This window comes from Pavona decussata, unplaced genomic scaffold (assembly GCF_977016875.1).
Source record: "Pavona decussata unplaced genomic scaffold, jaPavDecu1.1 SCAFFOLD_391, whole genome shotgun sequence".
NCBI classification, from domain to species: Eukaryota; Metazoa; Cnidaria; class Anthozoa; order Scleractinia; family Agariciidae; genus Pavona; species Pavona decussata.
Window position 1 is genome coordinate 24,220 of NW_028145763.1, and position 10,781 is coordinate 35,000.

Sequence of the window (10,781 nt, forward strand, 5' to 3'; positions counted from 1 at the left end):
GATAACACCTTGGAAACGAGGGGTTGGATACCTGTAATCAAGAACGATGACATGCGAGAAGTCAGAAACTTGAGACCGGCTTGAGACCGGTCACGGTACCACCGGCTTGGGGCAAGGATGACGAAAAACTTTTGAGCAAGCAAAAAACTGAGTATATGGAAACAAAACTGGGCCACGCCCTCTCAGGTTATAGGAAGAACAATGGATTCTACGACTTATCATAGAGAACTGGAAAAAAGACATATACTGTAAAAGAGTTGTAGGTGTCTTAACGTCAGATATAAGCAAAGCATTCGTGCCATTAGATTAAACTGAAGCTTAAAAGTTTCTCGGGGAGAAATTGAGGCCCTTTTGGAACTATTTCAACTGAAGAAGAAACATCAAGGAAGGCAACTGAAGGCAAGCGTCCAACAAGTTTTGGAAGGTGGATTTGAAAGTTCTCAAAGAAGGTGCGGACTTAATGAAATTAAAGACAATGCAAAGCTGCATTTTTTGGTACAAAATATGTTATGTTTAATTTGATTATTATTTGTTTACCATTATTTCTGAGTGAAATGCCTGTAAACTAGCTTTTGGTAGCTAAGTGCATTTCCCGCTATAAAAATACATGTATATGTATAATTATTATTATTTTGACAGGGCGACGGTGTCCATAAGATCTAGCATTTAAAAAACTACAAGGGAAGTTTTCAAAATGCGTTATTTGTCATTTCAGAAAACAAAGTGGTTTCCGTGTGAAAACGGCTTGCGCGATATTGTAGAGGATATCTGCTTTCCAAAGTATACGACATTGCCGTGACGTGGAACATCTCTTTGCAGAAATCATTCTGATTCCCGAACTCCAAGCCACCCGAATCCAGACATATGCATGCTTGATTATGCCAGCCGTAGACCAAGCGGCATCATAGATACCGAAGGTGTATAACTCTTCCTTGTCGATGTATACTGGACCTCAGAGCCACTACACCTAATTAACGAACTTGTACAATTCACAAGAAGGAGCCTGGGTGGCCGCTTCATGAGCGTGTAAAGAACAGACAAGACAATTTTAGTCAAGAACGGAAAAGGACTTTTTAGGAGCACAAACAAGAAATTGGAGGCTGGAGTCACTACACCTAATTAACGAACATGTACAATTCACAAAAAGGAGCCTGAGTGGCCGCTTCATGAGCGTGTAAAGAACAGACAAGACAATTTTAGTCAAGAACGGAAAAGGACTTTTTAGAAGCACAAACAAGAAATTTGAGGCTCCAGTGTTCTTTTAGTCCTGTTTATGTTGTCTTGATTTTGATCTTTCGGATCACTTGGAGATGTTTAATATGTGATAAGTCCTATTGTCCTTTCTCACGCAGTTACCTTTTGTTTGTCTTGTGCAGGTTTAAAATGTTTTTATATATCCAATCCGCCCGAGAAATGTGGGCGATTTTTGAATCGTTGTAACAACTCTTTTTTTTATCATTTATTTTGAGCAAGGAGTGCGGGGGGGGGGGGGGGGGGATTGTGGGAGTTGAGGGTTTATGTCAATTAGTTTTGTACTTCAAAAAGTGTAATAAGGATAGTGTATTATGAGATGTATGTGTTATGTGTGTTATGTAGTATTAAAATAAAGCTATACTAAATTAAAAAAAAAAAGAAATTTGAGGCTGTCTGCTAAGAATGTTACTAAAACGAGGAACGTTAAGTCACTCAAGTAAGCCAAGTTACTCAAGACACCCAAGTAAGTCAAGTAACTCAAGCAGACGAAGTCAATCAAGCAGGGCCAGTAACTGAAGTAGGCCAAGAAACCCAAGACACTCAAAGAATTTAACAAGTAAGTGAAATAGCAAGTAAAGAATTATATCTCGGTACATTATAATAACCATATTTGAAGTATTTACGATTTAGAGGACAAACATGGCGGCATGGCAAATATCGTTGCGACGTAAGAAGTGTTTTTATGAACAGGAAAAGCCAGCGATTGTCTTTAATCTTCGTTATTGAATGCAGGGAAATGTCTTCAATTATTAACTGTTCTAAACGAAGGAAATAGGTGAGTAAAAAGGGACTGATTTGCGAGGTAGAAATCAGGTATTAATTATTCTAAACGTAACTGTAGGGGTAACCCGAAAAGACTGACTCCCGGTCCGTGGACCCCTCCACCTGACCAGGTCCATAGACTACTCCCTACTGACCCCTCAACGAAACACCCCATTTAAAGAAAAACAAAAACAAAACATTGACTTAACGCAAGCGGAGGAGGTGACAAGTCCACTCGTGCGATATTTAGGGCGTGGTATTTCGTAAATTTAGTGGGCTCTGGATAGCCACATGGTATACACATGGCAAAATGGTATTTGTTCGTTGTAGAAAATGAACCGAAGAAACGTCTGTTTTAAAAGTGGGTGACAAAAATATTTGTTCTATGAAAAATATGTTTAAAATCTCTTTAGTTGAAGAGAGACACAGATGTCATCAAAAACAAAAGATTAAAAGTGATGAACATTCAAACAGTAAATACATGTTATCCATGACTGCACCTAGTACCTGCATCGAGCGACAAAAGCGGTCGCTTTGTAATTTTGTGAAGCGCCTGAGACAAGTTTCATGAACCCGCGGGAGAATAGCCCGAACAAAATGGCGGGGAAGAACAGAAAACAAACAGTACTTTTATCATCCAGTTTTAAACCACACTCGCTTCTTCGGTTCATGTTCTATGACGAAGAAATACAATTTTGCCATGCATATACCATGTGACTGAGCTTGAACCAGTGCATTCAAATTTTACGAAATACCACGCTCTAAATATCGCACGAGTGGACTTGTCACCACCTCCGCTTGCGGTAAGTAAAATGTTTTGTTTTTGTTTTTTTGTTTCTTCGGGTTTTTTTTTTTCTTTCTTTTTTTTTTTTTTTTTAATAGGGTGGTCCGTAAAGGGGGTCAGTGGGGGGTAGTCCATGGACCAGTCCATGAAGTGGACCCGTTCAGGTGGAGGGGTCCACGGACCGGGGGTCAGCCTTTTCGGGTATCCCCCCTCCCCCCCTAAGGGTGCTGAATTTTAATTCGGCTGTAACGTACATCTTAGCTGATTCAATTAAAAAACGAGGTGAAATAGGTTAAACACACCGGGGGAGAAAGGACGGTTCTTCAATTTTCACATCCTGAAAACGTTTCATGTAGTAATTTTATTCGATCGGGTGAGAAAAAAAAAGGATCCGCAATGGCCTTTTTTTGTTAAGACTATCCGCTAGGGCATTGCACGAATGTTAACTGGCAACTATCGGAACAGAAGACGTGTACCACGTGACCCATATTGGCCAATGACGAGACAGACGTTTTGTTGTTTGGTGTATAACCAGTGAGAATCTGCTTACTATAAGAGAATGTTTGTCCTTTGCATGTCTATATAGGTTTTCGTGGTGGTACAATTCCAACGTTGGTTACAACAGCTTCTCAATAAACGAAGCCAGTTTTCAATCAAAGGGATCTGAAATAAAAAGAAAACAAAAACAAAAAGATGGTTCAATTGCACGGGAAGCACGGATGGGGTGTCACTGTTAAATACACGCTACTTTACACTTCAGTTTTTAAACTAAAATGGTTACATAGCTATAGTAACCTAATGCTAATTTAATACAAAATACAAACGTGCTTATCGTCTATTGTACACAATAGGGGGAGGGAGAGGACAGTGAGAAGACTGTCTTGCACTTACCAAGACACCGGGCTGAAACCGCTGACCAAATAACTTTTTCTTGTGAGAAGCACATGAGTCCCAGTTTCCCGCCTCCAATGTCGGGATCTTTGATCTCTCCACTGTCAATCATCTGCTCGTTGTATTTTTGCCAAATTTGTAACCTAAATATTGTGAATACGAATACATACAATTTTACTAATATTCACCACGGGTACCCTACCTAATCACGTTTTTATGCCAGAAAATTTATCCCATACTGCAGCCGGAGAGGATTCAGATCACCAGAGATCTTACCCAAACACGATGTTGACGGCAACGAGAACTTCAAGAAAACAAGGTTTAATAAACAATGTGCATGCGTTATAAATTAACCTGGAATGCAGGCGCAATATTTTGGGAGAGCCCTATAGCCGCCATCTTAGATTTTAAAAGGAGGGGAAGATTTGGGAGAGTAGCAAGTGCGAACAATCGGTGGTTATTGGGCTAAAAAAAAAAGGAAAATAGGAGACGGGAGGGGGAGAAGAAAAACACTCTTTTTCCCAACCCCCTTTCCCCAGCTCCCCAAGATGTTGAAGATCAAACATAACGGCTACAATTAACCGAGATTCTGGTACTCGCGCCGCCAACTGAGAACGCCTGAATTGCAGGCTAGTTATTGAGAATAAATATAAGCGCATTTGTTTGAAATCCTCTGCCAAACAACAACGTGAAATATTTTCGGGAGAATATGGCATACGACGGCGAAAAATTCTCTCTTTTTCCGAGCTCAAACGATGTTGCTACCAAAGGTATGCTCCGGGAAATTTGGTCACACTGCACAAGTTGAACGGGTTGCAATAATCTCAAAGTAGATCATGAATAATGTTTTGAAGTGAAGTTGGCGTTGCCGTAGTGGTTGCGTACGGTCCCATGTCATATACCACAGGCTTATTACCTCATAGTCGTTTTGAAGGGTAAATAAACCAGCCGCCATCTATAAGCTGTTTTATCCTGCCATCCTCGTCCTTTTTGATCTTTCCACAGAAGTGTCGCCTGTTAATAAAGTACGAGTTTCATCAGCTCGAGCGAAAAAACATTTTGTATTTGGTACTTTTTTGGTCCATTCGCGCAATCACAACATAAAGTTCGACTTACTAAATAATTAGAAAACAATGGCGAGGAAATAAAGAATTGACAAACTATTAAATAACCTCATTTGCGGTGTCTCCTGTGTGCCACAAAACATTACGAAGCATTGCCAATGAACCACTGGAAGAATGAATTTTCTGGAAAATAAAGTAAATTCTGATTGAATTAAACATTAAATTAAAGTTGATAAATTAATCTCAGAAACAGATGATATTTTCCGTGTTTCCACTGAGTTGAAGAAAAACGGAAAAAAAACGTGATTTCTTCTACACTTGCATGAGTGTTTCTATTAATAAATTATTGATAATATATTTGACAGTATAAAACATATAGATAAGATATTTTGATATCCTTTAAGAAAATAAAGCACATGAAAGTTCTCGCGTCTCCTTGGAGTTTAGCCTAAACGTTTTTTGTTAGTAAAACAAGAAGCGAGGGAATGAGGACAAGTAGAGCGGATGTGGGAGACTGGTTAAGAGTAACCTCCACCCCTCCACCCCCAAAGTAGCAGAAACACCACTTTCAACCAATCAGAGTACGCTTCTTTAAAGGGATACTCTAGACACCAAAACAAGTTTCCAAATTCAGAAAGCTTATGACCCAAATAAAAGATATTTACGAAAATTGGAGTTCGATCTCCGCTATTTTGCCTAGAAAAACGAAAAGTTTCTCGCCATGGGATTCGAAGAAGCGCTTGGGGCGAAAACCGGAAATGACGTAGAAAGAAGAACTCGCCAAAATTTGCGATGGAATGCATAACTGGTCGCTTACCAATCCGCTCTTAAACACCTCTTCGCACTCGTTTTGTAGAGTTCGTAACCGAGTTTACTTCGCTGTTGCACCGCTAAACAAATACGACAGAGTGCCCTCATAGCTCTGCTAACGTAGCTCTGTCGGCAATTTCGATTGTACTATTTTGTTCAGAAGAAAAACAAGCAAAAGAACTGCGCTAATTCCCAGAATCCATATTGTCTTCAGTGTTGTAAACAAGAGCGGTTCTTCATTCTACGTCATCGGTCACGTGCTCTACTAAAGACGATTTTTACTTCCGGTCTTGAAAACGGGGAAAATTTCGCCTTTCTCGGGCAATTTTCGGACTTTTACTTTTTTCTTTTGTACTTTTTGTGCCGGTTACCCTTTATTATAGTCCAAATGCTACCTTTTAAGCGAAAGTTGTTTTGGGGTCTAGAGTATCCCTTTAAGGGCGCTCTCTATTTATCAAAACTAGCTGGCCAGACCAGTTATTTCGCACTCTGACCGTACCAGTTTAAAGGAAAGACTACATACTTCATATTCCTTCAAAATCATTTTAAGACTGCGCCATTTTGAAGAATTTGCTGAACATACCCTTTAAAATTTCCCATTCAAGTTTCAAACCCATCGCCATGGCTCGTTAGTTCTGACAGAAGGAAACGCCCTAAGGCTTTTAAACCAGCCTACGCAACGCATGGGACTGAGAATGCTGAGATTGAACTATGTAGTGTATCTTTAAGTGCTGGAAGGGAACCTCATAGTTTCCTACTAAGCATTGCCCTGGGTAGTGTCTTCGGTGGCATTTTAATATACATGGGCCCCGTATTATCGGAAACAAAATTAAAGAAAAATCTATTTCTTATTCTGCGTACACTGCATTTATCCATTCTGGTTTTTTAATAAAAGTCGTATTTCAGGACATCCCCCACCCCACCCTACAAAGCTCCAGGACTGAACCTCGTCAGGAAAAGCGAGACTCTTGGATAACTCGAAGGCGCATACTTAGAAAGCACCAATCAAAAGGCGGGAAAAACTGTAGGTTACCTTTATGTTAACGGCGGCCTCTGCTGTGGCTCTGAATGGACTGCTGTCCCAGTAGACTTGTTTTGACTGCTTCCATGAGGCAATAAAGAATTTTGTTGGGCTCTGATAGCCAAATACAATGCCAATGATGTCGTCATCAGAGCGCGTGTTAACAAAAAACGTTCCGCTGTATTCCACATCGTGGTACACCTGATTTCCTAAGGACCATAGATAAAGAAACTGTGAGCAAGTTGCAGAGCATCTTCGTGACTACTCTGCCGTTTGACATGTCACGCAAGTCTGGAAAAATTGAGTAACGACAGCTGCGTTTCGGCGAATTTAGCCGCAAATGAACAAAAAGAAAATTTTCAGAAGCCGCATAAGTATAAGCACAAGTATATGAATAACCCCGGTGGACACAGGTACTGCTAGAATGCACATGCATGAACAGATACAATTTTACATTTTGTTTGCGCTTACTACCATATTGCTCTTGTCCTGACTTGACATATGCGTGTCTCAAGTTTAAGCGCAAGAAAGGAAACACACGTTTTTTTTTTCAGCTACTCTATAGGAACAGGAATTAGCACCAGGGGTGAGTTCGCGGGACAAATACAAAAAGAGAAAAAGATCTTTAAAGGTAAGTTAGTGAAAATTACCTATGAAGATTGTGGCAATGCTGTTCACAACTTGTTGGATTTCATCGCCCTATAACACAAAAGGAAGTAAAATGTTCTGGTAGCGAATGCCAAGCACCGTCGTTTTACTGAATACTCTCCCAGTACTCAACCGGCAAACAGATTCCGCCAGGATCGACTTCATCCCGGCTGACATACAGAAAAAAGAAAACCACTGGTGGATCCTGAACTTCGTGCAGAGTAGGCACCCGCGGGCTCGGAGTGCAATTTTGTTCGGGCGTTTTTTTTTTTTCATATGAGAATGAAGCGGGAGCCCTGGTCCCTCCCAGAGTTACCTAGCTACTAGATTCGTTTCGGTATTTCCTAGATAAGTCGGGAAAGAGGAAGGCGACTCTTTCGACTCATCTAGTAAAGAACACGGTGACTCTGCTAGCAGGGTACTTCCCGAGATCGGCCACTTTAAACAACCTTTTTCAAATAGAAACAAGCATTTATCAATAGAGAGAATTATGGCAAAAGTGTGCTTATCTCGGTCTATTAACCAGTAAAAATGTAGTCAGTTTGGGACGAACATAGACCACCAAGAAAGAAAATAGGTTCCCAACGGGTGCGTGCCTATACTGGTACAGTCACTTAATGATGTGATCTGCAAATGAAGATCGAGGACAAGAAGAACAAGAATGTTTATTTATTACTTAAGGCAAATGAACGTAAATGAGTTACCGGTATGAAATTCAGAAAAGGAGGGAGCAGTGTAATGGAACCTCTCAATTGTATGGCGTTATGTATTTACCTTTTTGTTAACTTTCCAAAAAGGTTTGTCCTGAATGCTTCCAGACGAGTCAAAAATCAGCGTCTTGTATTCTAAGAAGCCGGTTTTCGTTATTTTGGGGTTTGTAGGACACACGTCTTCCTTGTCTGGGACCCCGTCGCCGTCAAAGTCATCTACGCATGCGTCACCGCTTGTATCGCCTAAAGAAATACCAAAGGTATTAGGCTTAGTGAAGTTATCATGCTGGTACCTAATCTCGTCTATTGTTAATCTTTCAGTTGACCATAATGCTATAAAATTCGGCGAAAATTTTGCGAGATTGGTTATTGTGATGGGCTTTTTGAAAGTCTCATCATTCTCGAAGCTAGAGCTCTTCCCAACAGGGAGAGGCAATACGGGTTGCACTTACTCATGGTTTGCTTTTGATCGACATTAAACACCAGTCTGCAGTTGTCTCTGAAATCAGCAACACCGTCCCCATCATCATCGCTATCACACGGATCACCTACAAACAAAAGAAAAGGAAACAGTCCATTAATATGTACGGTATCGATCGTACCGTGCTGCCATCACGTTGAACGGCTCTTACCTAATAAGAGCAGAATGACAAAATGAAACAAGATACATTAGGCCTTCGGATAGACTTATTCATTTGTTGTAGCGAATGAATGAACGAGCAAACGAACGAACGAACGAACGAACGAATGAAGGAATGAATGAATGAATGAACGAACGAACGAACGAACGAACGAACGAATGAGGGAATGAATGAACGAACGAACGAACGAACGAACGAACGAACGAACTAACGAACTAACGAACGAACTAATGAAGGAATGAAAGAATGAATGAACGAACAAACGAATGGATGAGTGGTTGAATGAATGAATGAACGAACGAACGAACAAATGAATGAATGAAGGAAGGAAGAAAGGAAGGAAGGAAGGAAGGAAGGAAGGAAGGAAGGAAGGAAGGAAGGAAGGAAGGAAGGAAGGAAGGAAGGAAGGAAGGAAGGAAGGAAGGAAGGAATGAATGAATGAATGAATGTGCATTCATGGAGAGTATAGACATACCTCTTCCATCCCGATCCGTATCGAGTTGATCCGGGTTCGGTTGACTCAAGCAGTTGTCGAATTTATCTTCTATTCCATCATTGTCACTGCAAAAAATTGAAAACACTTGACTCTTTCGGTATTGCTGATTCTTGCAGGCATGCATAACACGTTTCAAGAAAACGACCTAGCTTGCTATGAGTCTTCCAGTAGCTCGATCAGTGGATAGAGCTTTCGATCTTCGCATGGAAGGTCTCGGGAGCGACTTCTAACGCACTTGCTTAAATCAAGTTGCTGTGAAGGAAAGCGTAGTTAAGAGCAATTCTCCAGGAAAGTGAAGCAAAGTTGGAAATGAAAATTTTTAACCCCCCTTCATTTTTTGTGTGGAGGTAGGTTACCTGGAGGGATGAACAAAAACAGCCATATTTGGATCGGCAGGTGCGTCGTTGCCATGGAAACCGCACTTGATCACGTCGGCCTGAGGTCTATGTTTTGACCGAAAAATTCACTCTCAAATAGTAAAAATAAACGAGTCTGGTTCTCGACTACATGTGAACCAATTCAAATGAAATTCATACAGATGGTAGAACCACTCTCCCAGTTTATAAAATTTGCTGTTAGAGTATTTTGGGTTCTATAATCAAGAAGACAATGTTCGTATTACTATGTTGCCTGTCAGCCATTTTGACAAGAAGGAAAAACAAGCACAACCATATTCGTTATTTCTCCAAAAGTACTCTTTCCACATAAACCAAATTAGCAGCAGGGCTTACATAGATATTGAAGTTTATAAATGTTATAAAATCTATTTGGGGAAAATTATATTCTGGCCATGGGTGTTGAAGACATCCGAGGCAAGTTGCAAAAAATTGCAAAATTGGAAATGTTGAGGTCTCCAGTATTTGGTTCAAACAGGCTTTAGATAGAGAATATCAGCTTCAAAGTTTTTTTCATTAATCTTATCTGTTATCTACATTTGATTGATTAGGTTTTGGCCAACGAATTTGATGAAATATAAATTAAAACAAAGCCCACCTTGCAACTTTTGGGAATTTCTTCAAGATGCTTTTGTCGTATAGGATGGGTCTCTCCTCAGTTCGCTCGCTCCATTTTCTTGACCAAATCTTGCACAGACTCTAGCGGAAAGGAAAAATCTAACTGCCTAGCCTTGCCGAACATCTACTTTTAGACCAAAGATGATGATGCATTAACCCGAATAAAGAACAGTCGAACAGGTCAAACACAGTCGTGCGTCGAGTATCGAAATAATTCATCAATACAATCCATCCAGGAAGTTAAATAGATGCATCAAGATCACAGCTGAGCAAATGCATGTCTGCGACGATTCTGAATAAAGTCTTTGGCTAAATCGAGCCGTAAATTCCGTGGTGCATGGTTGAGAAGCGAAGAAATCGTTGTTTACGACCTGTTTACGACCAAACGTATGTAGACCGGAAATGCGAGTAGCAAAACTGCTGACCGGATGTAGTTTTAAATGTGATACACGCGCTTTTTGTTTGTTTGTTTGTTTGTTTTTGTAACTTCGGTTAATTGTCGCAATGGCATTATCTCTTCTTTAGATATTTTTGGTACAATATATCATTGATAGGGGGATAAAAGGACGACTTTTGATCCGCATTTATGACTGTTTTACAGTGGTGAATAAAGAGGACAAAATAAAAGCGCTTCACTGATCGTTTTACGCAACCACATAAGCCGCCCATGTTTCCTGGGTTTGTTTG

At 40.3% G+C, this 10,781-nt stretch overlaps 1 protein-coding gene across 1 annotated transcript in view; it reads right to left on the reverse strand.

Moving 5' to 3' along the window:
- Nucleotides 1-3,142: 3,142 nt before the first annotated feature.
- LOC146451204 (cartilage oligomeric matrix protein-like) overlaps nt 3,143-10,781 on the reverse strand; it is a 31,372-nt gene continuing 23,733 nt past the window's right edge. Inside the window, exons 17-25 of the mRNA XM_085099283.1 lie at nt 9,061-9,146; nt 8,397-8,492; nt 8,009-8,187; nt 7,237-7,285; nt 6,599-6,795; nt 4,864-4,938; nt 4,608-4,705; nt 3,692-3,834; nt 3,143-3,463 (exon numbers count right to left, since the gene is read on the reverse strand). Coding sequence (XP_084955409.1) covers nt 3,450-3,463; nt 3,692-3,834; nt 4,608-4,705; nt 4,864-4,938; nt 6,599-6,795; nt 7,237-7,285; nt 8,009-8,187; nt 8,397-8,492; nt 9,061-9,146 — 937 coding nt within the window. The 3' untranslated portion in view covers nt 3,143-3,449. The remainder of the gene's footprint in view (nt 3,464-3,691; nt 3,835-4,607; nt 4,706-4,863; nt 4,939-6,598; nt 6,796-7,236; nt 7,286-8,008; nt 8,188-8,396; nt 8,493-9,060; nt 9,147-10,781) is intronic.